Source organism: Balearica regulorum, chromosome 15, assembly GCF_011004875.1.
Source record: "Balearica regulorum gibbericeps isolate bBalReg1 chromosome 15, bBalReg1.pri, whole genome shotgun sequence".
NCBI lineage: Eukaryota > Metazoa > Chordata > Aves > Gruiformes > Gruidae > Balearica > Balearica regulorum.
In genome coordinates, this window is record NC_046198.1 from 12,602,817 (window position 1) to 12,617,657 (window position 14,841).

Sequence of the window (14,841 nt, forward strand, 5' to 3'; positions counted from 1 at the left end):
CATCACACCATTTCTGAAGAGACCTGAATGCTGATCATCTCAAAGCTTCTGTTTCAAAAAACAGTGCCAAAACCTACATGGAGGGTGTAAAGCCGTAGTGCAGAAACTCTTTGAGCTCAGACGTTTCCATGGAGATGGATCTTTGATCTCGTTGTAATAAATAAAGGGCGGAGAAGATGCTCCCAAACTAGGGAGGAAGGCAAGGCTGATCCCTACGGGGCAGAAGTTCTTAACAGGAATTAGGGTGACAGGAGATATCTCTCTCTCTCTCTCTCTCTCTTTTTTTGTTTTTTTTTTTCCCCTTCACGATGCCATGTCTGTAGTAGCGGCGAGGTTGAGCTGTCTGCCCGCCAGCCCTGCGCTGCGGCGTACGCGGAGGACGTGCCTTTCATCCCGCCAGCCAGACGGCGTGCTACACCTTTGAGCTGGCTAATTTAATGCTGCTGAAAAGTCAGACCTTTGTCTGCACAGCAATAGTCACCCCGTGCTGCAGGATTTCGAGAGCCGGGATAGAAGGTTTTAATATCAGTATGAGGCAGGCTTGTTTTTCTTGATTGTGGCAAAGCAATCTGAGGAATAAGGAGAACAGCTAGGAAAAGTGCTGCATTTTTTGGGGGGAAAAAAAAAAAATCACGTTTTAGTCTGGCATGATGTGCAAAACAGAAGTGTTTAACGTGCTGATGTGGAGATAGTGACCAAAGGCAACAGTCAAGTTGGCTTCATCCACGTGGCTGAGCTTCGACTGCAGTGGCGACTCGTGTGCTGTTAGAGATGTCGGCAGGATCAGGGCTGTTGCTCCAGGCACTGGAAATCGAGGTTTCTGTGGAGGGAGCTGAAAGAGAATTCATTAGGAAAGGGCACGATTAGCTTCAGTAGTGGCTGAGAACTGCCGCTTGGAGGAAACGTGGTCACTCACACTCTGCAGGACGCTCCGTGCCACGATGCACTGCATCGGCAGCAGCAGATGATCCCTCGTGTCCCAGTGCCTGGATATGCCCGTACAGCTCACGATTGCGTTGTGGCCAGCGTCCGTGCCGAGCTGTGCGTGCCTGTTTGTGCTTTTCTCGCTCCGTTTGGCAGCCGGGTGGTGGCTTTTGCTGGTCACTTCTGATCTGTTCACAGGACGTTGACAGATCCATCCCTTTGTCTCTGCTACCAGCATGGCCTCAAACAAATTTTTCTGCAGTGTGTAAGAGTACGTAGGATGAGCAAGCTATGATATACAGCCTGTTGCAATACTTTTTTTTTTTTTCTTCCCCTCCCCTGTTTTTAAAATGTATCCCTTTGATGCATAAAGCTGCCAGTGGTGCTAATTAGGGTCGCTCTGCTTTAGGGGTTCACAATACTCCACCCAGGCAAAATGGTGCTTACGAACTCGCTAGGGCTTCCTCCCACCCTGTCCCACTCGCTTTCACTGGAGCGAGCGACCCCTTCGTGTCCTGCTGGATCCCAGGCTGCTCAACAACTCAACCATCACTTTATGTAATTTTAAAGTTCCAACTTAAACACTTTATTAATCAGGATGTATGTTGTTTGCAGCTCTGAAAAAGTTATCTTCTTTTCCAAATATTGCAGAAATCTTCAGTGTTGAACATAGTCCACAGGTTCACCTGGGAAGCTGACAGGTCGGGGTTGTGGTGACTTTCGTTGCTTTTTCAAATGACCCTCACTGAAAATACAGCCACTTAGCTCCCTGTTTTTCAGAAAGGGACCATTTAGCCAAGAAGGCCGTGTTGTTTTTTGTGCACTAGTTCACTGGGAAGAAAATATGTTGAAAGAGCATGCAATATTAAAGATATTTTGAATCCAACTCACTTCTACCGGTTTCAGTGGAAGCTTTAGCCTTGTTTTCATGGGGCTCTTTGTCAGAACCAAAAGCATAAAATATTCTGACAGGTCAAAGTTAAGGTTACTAGACGGTAATGAAAACAGCATTTTTATCCTCAATTACATTGACAAGACAGGATTGCTGTGCAGCCGCAGCTGTTTGTCTCACTGCTGTGACAAGCCTGTACGGATGCTGTCACTTAGCAACCATTGCCATTTGTGTTTTAACTGCAGCTTTTTGTTGTTGGCACATAATGAGAGTTGTAATCATGAGATCAGTCCCATCAAGGGTGTTTGTATTTGAAAGCCATGGACTCCAGGGCTCACCTGTGCCCCTTCCCAGCCTGTGTAAAGGCTAAAGCAGAAGAATTGCATGTGTGATGGCTAACACAGCTTAATACGGGTTTATTTGGGAACTGGCTTGGCTGGGCCAAGTTGTGTTTCAAGATGTACAGCCTGGATTTGCCATCGGCCAGACTGGGCTGTGCAGCTCCTTCATGCTGATCACAGCCCAGCCCAGGAGCTGGTTTGAGGCCAAAGCTCTGAGCGTCGCTGAAACGTCGTCACCTCCCTGAGCAGGGCGGTGGTGGTGAGGGACCAGCCGAGGCAAGCCTTGATGTCCCCATGCACAGCGGTGCAACCTCCCTGCTCCCTTCGACTGAGCCAGCCTGAAAGCTCAGGGAATGCGGGGTCAATAGAGGCTGGAAATATGAGGAGCAAGAGCTAATGAAATGGGAGAACTGAGGATCTTAAAGTGTATCTGTCTCTGAAGGGTAATTCCCACCTATCTTGCACTGAAAAGGGGCAGTCCTGCCATGGTTCAAGCCCTAATGCTCTACGGGAGCTGTTTAAGGTCATGGTTTTATTTCACACGTGGTAAGGTCTAACTGGGCAATATCCTTCGAAGGGATGAGTGCCCCCTCTGTCCCAGACAGCATGTTCCTGCCCTTGCATGGACTTTAACAGCTGGACAATTGCACAATGAGATGGGGAGTAACTTGGTTTGGATGGGATTATTTTGGAGGCAGCCATGTGAAAGGCATCTTCCCTGCCCTGTCCTATGGTAAACACAGTCCTGTAACATACGACACTGCTGTGCTCTGAGCAGAGACTTGGTATTGATAACACACCTAGAAATACTGTTTTCTTTAGCTTCGCTTTGCTTGAACCGAAGCGGTTATGTGATTGCACCTGTAGCATTGCAGGGATTGTTGATGCAGACCGCTCATTTCCCCTTCCATCTGGGGATGAGTTGTAAGCGTGTCCACGATGTGTGTTTGCAGAGCCCCGGCTGCTTTCGTTACAGCTGTACATCACCAGCCTTGTTCCACCTTGTTCAGACAGACAAACCGCTTCTTTGAGAGAAAGTTCTTCCATTTCTCTGCGTGCTGGCTTGCAAGGCAAGATCTGTCCTGTCTCTGGAGGAGCACATCTGACGCGGGCTGAGGTCTGGCTGTGTTGAGTGGTGCTTTATTTCTCGGCAGACGACAAAACCACTGCGCCAAAGGGAAATGACACAGACCACAGAGGTGCTACTACGGATATATTTTTTCCATTGTAAATTGCTGAGATCTTCTGCAGTGAAGCTGGTTGATGAGTTTCCTCTCTCAGATGCAGTGGTTTTTAGAAGCCTTGATGAATAGGTATTGAAAAGTAGAGCAAATTTTATTAGAGATGGACAAAAGAAAGATATGCATGAATTGATCTGTAATCACAGATCACCTATATCTAAGCTAAAGCAACAGCCTTAGACATCTATGGCCCATTTTTGACTAAATTGTGCAATTGGTATAATTAGGCAGAGAATATTCTTTGAATTTTAAATGTCCAGTGTATTAAAGCAGAAAATTAACAGCCGTTCCTTTGGCAGCTTTTCTAAAGCCGTTACTAGTGTAGGGCTGAGCCAGAGATGCTTATTCTCTCCTGTGTCCGTTTGAGCAGTTAAATGATAAATCCTTTCTTCAGAGCTTTGTTGAAATGTGTTGAAAGCAACTCAAGGAATTTTGTACCTGCGTACAGCTTAGGCAACAGAACTTACATTGCCCCTGTGCAGATAAAGAGCTGAAATGAGCTTTGTAATCTTCTTCTTTCACAACACCAGCCATCAGAGACATAAATTTTTCTAATCTGTGATGTTCTGCGTTGATACCACTTGTATTACTACTGCCTGCTATCCACAGCCCACATTAAAGCCAATGACAGTCCTGAGCCTCCGCGCTTCTTGCATTAGACGAGGCCCATGTCTGGCCACAGCTTTTGCTGAAATCAGCTGTAGAGGGTGTGTCTCTGTGTGTTGGAAAAACTCTCGGTGGTGCCTGCCTCCTGCAGGAACCATCCACAGCTACAGCGCTGTTGGTGTGAAAACAGCAGTTTCCACAGAAATCCATCCCAAAAAGGCAGCTTTGAATTTTCTCCTGTGGCCATAATGGAAGACCAGGCACCCCACATCCTCCTCTATGTTGCTGGCGGCATCGGTGTGTGATGGGTGCAAGCAGGGTGTGTACAGTTTATGGATGCACCACTGTTGTCACATTGTGAAGTGGTAAGTAGCAACACACGTGTTGGAGTGACTGCTCAGAATGCATGTGGGGTAACAAGTCTGCTTCTCAGGACTGGCTCCCTGGGAGTTAAACCCTCCCCCAGGTGCAGCACAACCACAGCTCTTTGGCAAGACAGGCCATGTAGTGCAAATTCTTACCCCAGCAGAAAGCTGTGTGGCTGTGATAAGGATCTTGTGGAGGTCAAAAAAAAAAAAAAAAAAAAAACTTTGGTAGGTAAGAAGTGGGCTGAAACTGAGTTAGCAGTGTAAAAGTGGGATAGGGCTTGCACATGAGTTCTTAATAGTGTGCACAGATGGGTGTTCTATAGAAGGTATGGCTTCCTAGCATGATGATGATTCATGCTAGTAGTTGGTGGTGTGTGTTTACTAATTCAGTAGCTAAATTTTCATATCTCAAGACCCACTGCCATTATTTTCTATGGAAAGAAACATGGGATTTTTCTTTTGCTTTCATCTCCCATAAACTCTCTGTTCCCTGGTGTTTGTTCCTCCCGCTGCTCAGATGTTCATGATTTCTTGTTTCTCCCAATTATCAGTGCAGGATGTCAGTCTAAGAATCTCAGTGTTAATAAGACTCTCCACTGTAACTAGAGCAGCAGAGAAAACAGTAAGGCAACATAGGAAGCTCAGAAGAGAGACAAGTACAATATCAGCACTGAGTCATTTAATTGCTGGAGGTGGAGACCTGTTTTTAATGAAAGATGAAAGGAATCCTCAATTCCTCTTCTCTTTAAAAGGTGCCCTCCCAGTTTGTTGTACATTGGGTTTTTAGTGTACAAGCATCCTGTGTATAAACAAGACTTTGGACTGCAATTAGGCAAATGGTATAAACTCAACAATGTCACCATCACCCCAGCTGCTATAAAAAGAAAAAAGTTCCATTAAAAATTAATAGGTCTGGGAGTCAAGAGACCTTGGTAATAAACAGTGGAGTTTCCCTTCTCTAACATGCCACTTTTTCAATTTGCTGATATTTCAATAATTCCTTGGAGTCTCCTAAACTGCACAACCCTAAAATCACAAGAATTCCAGTGCAGAATGGGAACACTTGCTCTAAAAGGAGCATGCAACAACTTGTTTTCAGTCACTGTTTTGTTTTTTTAAAAATGTTTCCTTATGCATGGTCTGGTGCTTTCTTAAAAGACAGGACTTCTTTAAAAAAAAAAAAAAAGAACAAATGCATTTTTCAATGTGTTTACTTTGAAAAACACAGTTTATTGGAGAATACTTTTTAACAAAAAAAAATCATCAATATTATAGCAAAGATTTTCTAACCTATTAACAGCTAACAAAATCATCCTTTTCTCTGTTCAGCATAACACTTCTTTTTATCCTCTCTCAAGAAAGGCTTCATGACTGGTAGCAAAAAATTCTCCTCCAGAAGAAAACTGCTTAAGTACTGCTCCCTCAGAGCAAAAGATGTCTTCAGTAACAGTCAGCTTCATTCTCCTCTACAGTCCCCACAGTAGCAAGGATGTCCCCTAAGAGGGACTGAGGGCTTTTCTCCACGTGGTCACTACATCTGTTTAACTCATCATGTAGGTCTTCTAAGCCTACTGTACCTAAAGCTAGCATCATGCTCTCTGGATCTTGAAAATCCACCCCATTACCACCCTCTGTGGGGAAGTTCTGGGCCAGAGAACCCTGCCTTAGTGTCCTTTGTAACCAGGCAATGCTGGGTCCTGGAGGTGAATCTTCAATCCCTTGTGAATCCTCCATGTTACCAAATGGATAGAAATTACTTTTTAAGCAAAGCAGTATATCACAAGCTCTCTGACCTAGTGGTTTGTCACAGTCACACAAAGACCGAAACAAAAAGCCGAACAGTTTTGCTCGGCAAAATATCTGCAGCGACTCATTCTGATGAATGGAACTAGTGACTGTAGATAAGACAGGAGCATATGGGCATTTAGGATGGCCAAGTTGGCAAATTGTCTTACTACAGAAAACTTCAACCAGTTCCAAACCACCAAGTCTGACTTCCCAGTCTAAGTCATGCTCCACAATTTGGATCACTCTAGAGACAAACTGCTCTGTATCTTCCAGCTGACCTGTGCAGCCTTGTCTCAGCCACTTGGTGAAGATGTTGATCACAGCCCTCCTAGGAAAGCCCTCCGAGTCTGTTGACAAGATTTCTTGAAGCTTTGCTACAGTGTTCTAAATGTAAAAAGAAAAAGCACAATGAGGGGACGAACATACAAAGAAACAAGAACAGTGGAAGTAAGAAGTCTAGTCTCTTCATTACTAGTTGTGAAATCTGCCTGGATGAGGCTGCAGATAACTTGTGAAGACAGTTCTAAGTAATGCACCAGTACACTGATGTGTGGCTCTGCAGCGGACTACACAAACTCATCGTACCTCTTTATTATACTGACTCCCTATGACAGGTGACTCTGGAGCAAAGTAAGTAACGAAGGCCAAGTGTCCCACAGCAGTCACAGCGCTCGCTCGCACGTAGCTTTCTGGATCTTCAAGAAGATTTTCTGTAAGCCTTGGCACCTCCGAAGACAGGAGCGACTGCCTGAACTCATCCTGGTCTGTAAACAAGACAGCAATCCAAAGAAGCGAGGCTTTATTCTCTCAGAGCGTGAAGCTGTTTCCAATGCAAACAGTTTTTTGCGTCATACGAGGATGCCCACTGACTGCAGGGACAGCTGCCAGTGAGCTGAGCCCCTGCAGAGACCAGGCAGCTGCTCACAAGAGCACAGACACTCTGTGTCAGGCTCCCCGTTTTCCAGTAGCTTGGTGACTTTCAGTCAAGCCCTGCTAGACACTGGAACTTGGAAAAATCCATTTACAGTTGTTCTAGGGGCAAGCAGGGACACGCTTTCAGCCTCATCAAACTTATGCCTTTGCTTAAAGGAGTAAAAAATAGTCTTCCTTTCTTGTTGTCAAGGCACATGGCAAAGAAAACTAACGCAACTGCAGCACTGAGAGGGGCTGGAGGGTAAACTGCTAATGCAGCTGAGTGTGCTGGATACCGCCTTTGTGACCTGGGGACAACAGCAGTTGACAACATCCCCCTTTCTTCCAACACCGCAGTGCTACTGTAGGAGAATTAACATTGCCTTAGTGCTACCTGCTGCAAAGCCTGAGCTACCAGTAAAGTGGAAAAATCAGTAATTAATCCAAAGCACACAAAGCAGATCTAGGCTTTTAGCCTCCTAAATCCCAGCCCCCAGCCTGCTGAGTGAAACCAAACAGACTCCACTGCAGCGCAAACTGGAAAAAGGGGAAAATATTATCTGCCATTAAGCATTGTCACCTGCCTTGACACATATGTCTCAACATATATGACTGTCTCAACACCCCTCAGTTTAACTTGCCAACACTGCCATTAAGGAGGACACAGCAATCTGAGTTCAACAGAAAAGTAGGATAAGTTTTAATCTTTTTGTCAGATTTTGATTATGATCTAAGAGTAAAAATCTTGACACTTCTTTCCTTACCCCTCCAATTACAGGTCAGAGGATGCTTCACAAGCCTGACTGACTTTCATAACATTAAAAGAAATATTCCTCTAATCTCAATTGTTAAATCTCTGTACCTACCTCTCAAGCATTTAATCAGGACAGTGAGGAACTCCAGAGAAGAATCTCTTACTTCCCAGGAAGGACTGCACAAACGCTTCTGCAGCACCAGAAACACATCTGTAAAAGCCAAGTGACAAGCTTCAATGGACATGAACAGCAACAAGCCTTACTGAAGCAGTCGCTGTACAACCTCACTATCATTTTATCTGATGTAATCCCTTTTGTTGCTGATGTGTGCTTCTCCCAGAGTTCTTCAAAGCACTATTTGGGCAGCTAAACCTAAATTCAACATAATTGTGAACAAACAAATCCTAAGTAAATGCTTTGAGCAGGAAAGGTAGGCAAGAACAGATTTCTTATGCCACTAGCTGCTGTTTGTCCCAACCTGAATAGTTTTGTTACCTTCTAAAATCTTCTCAGTTTGTTGCTGCTGACTGTTGGAGCAGGACAGTCCCTGCAAGCGCACCAACCACTTGGATGTAGCTTGAAATGCTTTCTTTAGAACCTGAAGCAACATAAAGCAGATTTATTTTACTACAGGAGGAGGCATTATTGCCTTTATGCTAGATAAAATTTGGTTTAGCCTCAAACTTACAGAGAAATTCTCAGAGTAAACAAGTACATATGCTTCCTTACTAAGAAGCAAGCCACAAATAAAAGCTGCTTATATAACATTTCTAACAAACACCTAGAACGTGTCTGTTCTCAGCTTAGTATTATAAAGTTCTAGTACCTCCAGCTTTCGATTTGCGGTTGTCAGAGTCATTCAACCAAAGCCAGAAAACAAAACCCCTTAATGCAAAGAATTCAATACTTAAGGGCTGTGCACGTTGGCGTTACTCTTTGACGTGATGGCTCCTGTCTTTTCAAGAACGCTCAATGTATTGGTCAGTTACTCGTTCATTAGAATTTTAGCTATTTCCTGCAAGCCATCCAGAAACAAGACAAGTCTCCTACATATTCTAATACAAACTGTGCTAAGAAACAACTATTGTCAGACAACTTCTCAGAACTACATCCCTCTGGGGCAAGCTAATAGACTTGGATCTCTCCTTAGTTCTATACTCACAGTAGGGCTGGTGTTCGGACTCTCCAGGTATGCCAGAAGGACATCAAATAGACTTCCAATGAGTGCATCACAGCCTGAAACATAGAAAACAAAACTAAAGGACCAATACTGAAAGAAGGAGCAGCTGAATCAATTGAACGGCTGACATACAGAAAGACACAGTATTGTAAAACTGTTTCGGAGAAGAAAGCAAGTACAGTCCTCAGAGTAAAAGTGAAACATCCAATTTCTCACAACCACTAAAAAAATTTTTATTACAGCATTACCTGCCTTAGCTCATCAACAGAAAGTAAGGTTAGCCAAGACAGCAGGAAGAAGTGGAAAAAATGAACAAGATTCAGAAATGGAAGTGGCAGTCTTCATTCAGAAAGATAAGTGAAGGGGAATGAAAAATTCTGCAACTACAGAACAGTCAAGTATTTCCAAAATTTAAAAAAAAAAATTAAAGGGCAAAGATTAACTCACCTTCTCGCTCCGAGAGTGCTGCTAGGACATCAAGAGCTGACTTCTGTACTCTGAGGCAATTGATCAAGATTCGGCTTATCGTGCTTCCCAGAGGAGAAGCTGGACTCAGGAAGCCATTACAGAACTGTAATATTGCCATGAGAGAGCGTAGCAAAGATGCATAGGGTAAATCCACATGCAAATGAATCTAATGGCAGGGGGAAGAAAGAAAAAAAGAAAGTTTCCAGCAAAAGTCTCAAGCATGCATACAGAGCAGGAGTTTTTGGTCAGGAGGCAGCAAAAATTGCAACTTTCAGTGTGTTCCTAAGGTACTACAATGCTAACAACTACAAATAAATTATCTTCCTTTCTCCCAAGAACTATTGCACAGATGGAAGGAGATTCTTGCCACTGCTTGGGAAAGCAGTTCAATTTATGTTTTTTTAATCGGATCAATAATTGCACTAGAAGTTATGGTAATAAAGCTTGTGAAGATGGATTTAAAATTAAGTGCAGTCCCTCTTTACAAGCCTCAGTATTCATCTGTTCTCCTATTTGGAGTCTACTGTGTGAGATTTCTTTAACGTATAGAAGTCCTCACTGTCAACTCCTCTCCACGTTCTGTGAAGCTCTACTGCAAAAGTTTGCAACCAATCTTAATGATGTTTTTCAAGGACCAAATTGATCCCTGCGCTTTCTTCCTTCTCTGAATGTTACCAGAGACAGCAGCTGCTCCAGATGAGCGAGGGTCTGACACAGAAGACTAGCACAAGATGACTTGGAGGACAGAAGACTTTCAACAGTAGCGGGATCACTAACAGACTCATCCAGCAAACCTAGAGGACCAAAGGAGGGAAGAGCTCAGGTTGTTAGTGAGTACAAAGGACTGATTTTTAAAGTTAATTAAGATTTTCAGGTGATGCCGGATGAACATCCCTTCAAATGTAACTGACAGCAGGATTCTGCACTTCACCACAAACACTGCTGCTGTCCTTGACTACTTCTACTCTTCCTCCTCCAGTTTTGTCTGCACCAGACACTTAGAACACTGGCAAGCGGACTAGCCTCTAACTTTTCCATCACAACTGTACCTGCATATTCCAGAGGCTGGGAGGCTGCTCTCAAAATACAGTCCATTGGCTGAAGTAGAACAGTCAGTGCCTGCACCCTTACATCTTGTGGGCTTCAAGGAAGAAACAGCAGTTACCAAAACAAGAACACTTCAATTCCTTCCCAAACATCTGCCCCCAAATGCTGAGCAGAATAATGTTTTTCACGCAGGCTTTTAAACAAGCCAGCAATAATAGAGCAATGAAAGTATTATCACAATTCAAGCCTTCTTCCAAGCTTCCCTGAAAACAGAGGAGAAATGGCTCTGGAATTTAGTCTCCAGATGCACGCTTCTGCTGGACAGCAGTGAAACCTCTTACACTAGTCAGTGTTTTTCTGAAAGAGAAAACTCAACAGAGACTACTGGATTTGACAGGCAGTCAAATTTTGTCCATCTTAATCAATCTTGGCAGTATAAAGTTAAAGAAGTTTGCTATTTCTTCCTGAAATTGGCTGGCTGTAGGTAAGATGCAAGTGTGTACAGATAAACATGATACTGGCTCCTTTAACTTCTCTCTTTGAAACTGTATTATTCTTACTACAAGTGTCTGAAGTTTGTTAGCTACTGGCATGGTTCTTGCCAGCCAGTCTTACATATTGAGGAATGTAGTCGAAAATGCTGTGAGGAAAAAAAAACAGTTCTTGGCAAGACACCAGAGATGTTAGTACAGAAACATTTGCAGAGTGCAAAAATTTCATTGCATTAAGTCCTACCATTTGTAGAGCCTCAGAACTCCCACTGCCAAAGGACCTGCTTGTACTGGGGTTAAGTGTTCCAGAGCAGAAGTCACTAATGCCCAAAAACTGCCCTCGGTGTCAGAAAACACAGGGGACCTGAGAAGAGAAAAGTGTAAGTATTATGTCCTATTAGACGATGGAAAACAGGTATATCTCATCACTGGATCCAAGGTCCCAGATCTTTACCATGCCATTTTAAGCAAAAGATTCGCCAGCATGTGCTGCGCTTGAACAGTCTCTTCCGTCAAAAATGATTTGATTTGCTTTGCTATGCGTAACCAAAGTACTTTAGTCCACATAGCACGACAACTGTCAAACAAACCAGTTAACAGTTTTAACGACTGCTCGATGTGAGAGGCAGAGCTGGACTGAAGGGAATCTTCTATATGCTTTATAATCATTTGGGCACACGCTGGCCAGTCACGGTCTGTTGTACTGAGAGGTTTAGTTGTTTCAGACTCTACAGAGAAGGTGAGCACGTGCACCAGAAGCTGGCTGGCAGCTGAAGCCACAAACAGGCTGGGATCCCCTTGCAGAGTGAAGATCACATCTATGCCTCCTGTGTGAAAACAAAACCAGTCACTGGAGGAAAAAGCAACAGCCTTCATATTGTGAGGTGGAGCCCTGCTGCACTCCAACCATATATTGTTCTAATTCAAGTACCACACAGCTTTCAATGGTGTTGGTGGGGGGTTCTATACTTTATTTTGCAGTCTTTATGGCATTTCAAAGTCAGCCTGTCCTTAACAACAAACAAACAAAAAGCAAGCAAAAGACGACAGTAAAATTGTTTTCAGATCCTCAGGAGTTTTAGTAACTCAGGAACAGACGAGGACTTCAATATAACACTGGTAATATTAGCAGAGTTGACAGCACACTCATTGTGTATTTATGGAAGGAGCCTGTACCACCTCTGGACACAAGCAGTAGGAAAAACACGTACAGCAGCAACAGTACTACTACTACTACTACATCACATGGAGAGCAGCGCATGCTGCACATTAATACTAATCCAGGCTTTTAGGCCCCCCTGTACCTGGGATCTAAAGTTGGTGTTAACAGCAAAATTTACATACCCATGTTAACAACAATGGGACTGCAAATGTGTGCAAGTATTAAGAGATAAATAACCCCCTGGTTAGTTTTTCTGCACTAAAATAATACTGCAATGTATCTTTTAGTAAGAGTAACAAATAAGAATACGGAAGGCTTTTACTAAGCTGTTTTTGTCATGTGTTTCAGATGATGTGCCTCTTTCCCCTCTAAAAAGGACACCATCTTCAGTGTTTGAGGAAAAATAATAATAAAAAAAGAAAGCATAACTGATTTAACAAAAGCCCCACCATCTTTCAATGACTTCAGTGGTTTTGACAAATGGCATATTTTTATCTTAAATAAATGAAAACTCCTGTCTCTCTGAGCAACAGAGTGGAATGGAAGAAACACAGAGAGTGTGGGGAGTTACCCGTCCCAGAAGTACTCACCACCATTGCAGAGGAAGCGGAGGGCAGGCTGGTGGTGCACCATGCTGTGCACACCCGCCACCCAGCCACTTCGCACAGAGGCATCTTCCCACAGTGCGCTGTTCAGAGGCCCATCCCTGCCGAAGAGCCTGAGCAGCAGCTGCTCCTGCTGAGGCCAGAGGGGAACACACAGAGTAAACGGTAAGCAAAACGGCTCAAGGGGAGTGGAGAGGCTGCTCTGCCATCCAAGTCAAGAGTATCAACAGTGTAGTGAAGCCTTCTCTTGCCACAAGTAGCACTAAGATAGAAAATTTTCGGAATCCCGTGCTTAAACCCAACATATGTCTCTTTCAGGGACTAAGCAGTAGAAGTGTTCAAAACCAAAACTGCTTGTTTTTAGGATGCTAGGGACAACTTACGTATCTTATCAGTTCCATTAGACTGCTTTATACAGTTGTATGCATCTCTTCCCTGAAGGATTTTGAGTTTTGTACTATAAATGTATTCTATCATAGAAAGCAGGGCTTTAAAAAGCTCCCTCATTTTCGCAGGGATTTCCTGTCAACCTACTATGGAGAGAAAACTACATCTGTTATTGCAGTTTAAATCTGCAAGATCTGCCCAGGGATATGATATTGTGCAATGACTGCTGTGAGATAGTGTTATCCTATATACTGTTTTGAACTGAAAATAAGCAAGCACTACATATTAGCATTCATAGTACTACCGTGGCAAGACAGAAGTAAGAAGACAGCAGCTTTACATGAGAACTGAAAAGAAATGGTATGATTGTATGTCTTCATTATCATATCACTGTTTTGTGACTTGTTTGACATATGCCAGAAATTTTATAAGCACAATACATGCATTTTCAGGTGTCCTCCATATGAGGAAGAAACAGACACATGGCAGCAGGTACCTGGGTAGCCGACTCACCTGCAAGTGTTGGAAGCGGGTTTCTGAAGCAGCAAGTATCCCAGCTAACCGCAGAGTGAAGGAGAGGATGCTCGGACTGGGCTCCGGCAGTGCCAGCACGGAGGTGATGAGCTCCGTCAGACAGGGGTTGTCCTGCACCAGGGTCACGGTAGGATCTAGTGACCGGGTGTTGCCCGAAAAGAAGCCAGAAAGCACAGGGTCACTGCCAGGACTTCTGTCCTCTCTCCTAAGGGGCCTGCCCGAGCTGAGCGTAACCCCTCACAACTGCTAGAGACGAATCTGGTTCATCTGAAGCCCAGGCACAGGCCTCACGTACTACACTGCGTTTTCAGGTGTCACCGAGGGAACAGTACCTCTGAGGGAGGCTTCCCCCAGGGTCCCGGCCCTCGGACAAGCTCATGCCGGTCACCGGCGGCCAGGGCCGGGGCGGGACGGGGGGGGGAGGGCCGCGGGCACTCACCGAACCGCGTCAGGACGCGGAACCAGTCGAGCAGCTTCTCCAGGCAGGTGTCATCGGAGCAGGGCTGCCGCGGGTCGGCCAGGGCGGCGCAGACACCCGGCAGCAGGAGGGCGCACTCGGGGGTCATGGCGAAGCGGTGGCGGGCCCGGGCGATGAACCAGGACTCCCGGAGGGACATGGCCGCAGGGCACCGGCCGCCGGGCCCCTCCGCCACCGCCCCGTCACCGGGACAGACCGGCGTTACCGGCCCCGGCCGCAAAGCGAGTGTCGCAACGGTGGGGGCGTGGCCAAGGGGACAGGTTAGGGGCGTGGCCCGGGCGGGCGGTGCGACGGGAGGCTGGTACGGCCCCGGGGTGCTGCCGTGTCGGCGGCAGCGGGGGTACGGGGGGCGTCCCACGGCTGCTCCGGAGGCAGTGCCCCGGGGGGCTGCAGCGGGGCCGCTCTCAGGGCCCTGCTCCGCCCGCGGTGGTCCCTGCGCCCCTGGGCAGCAGCTGCCCTCGCAAGGGCTGCTCCACAGCCCGCCGGGTTTCCTGCCTGTCCGAGCCGCTTGGTGGCACTCGCGCTCCGCAGCAAGGCCGAGTTCCGCCCGGCTGTGCCCGGAGGCGACGGCGGAGCCGCTGCTGGCGCGACGTGTCGTCGTCGTCGTTCCCCCCCCCCACCCTCTGCGCAAGCGCCGCTTGCCCCGCCCCACCGCCGCGCGG

At 45.8% G+C, this 14,841-nt stretch overlaps 1 protein-coding gene across 2 annotated transcripts; it reads right to left on the minus strand.

Annotated features, from left to right (window-relative positions):
- Nucleotides 1-5,581: 5,581 nt before the first annotated feature.
- BRAT1 (BRCA1 associated ATM activator 1) lies at nt 5,582-14,769 on the minus strand. Of its 2 annotated transcripts, none has more exons than XM_075767399.1 (13): nt 14,141-14,769; nt 13,681-13,835; nt 12,766-12,913; nt 11,468-11,840; nt 11,258-11,377; nt 10,525-10,616; nt 10,151-10,269; nt 9,455-9,641; nt 8,990-9,063; nt 8,323-8,425; nt 7,939-8,037; nt 6,746-6,924; nt 5,582-6,544 (listed from the first exon to the last, which is right to left on the minus strand). In XM_075767399.1, exons 1-13 carry the CDS (start codon nt 14,316-14,318, stop codon nt 5,813-5,815), a joined length of 2,559 nt encoding a protein of 852 aa, XP_075623514.1. In that variant the 5' UTR covers nt 14,319-14,769; the 3' UTR covers nt 5,582-5,812. The 2 variants fall into 2 exon arrangements, with proteins under 2 accessions (XP_075623514.1, XP_075623515.1); XM_075767400.1 differs by having other exon boundaries at nt 12,766-12,910; nt 14,141-14,426.
- Between the last annotated feature and the right edge of the window lie 72 nt (nt 14,770-14,841).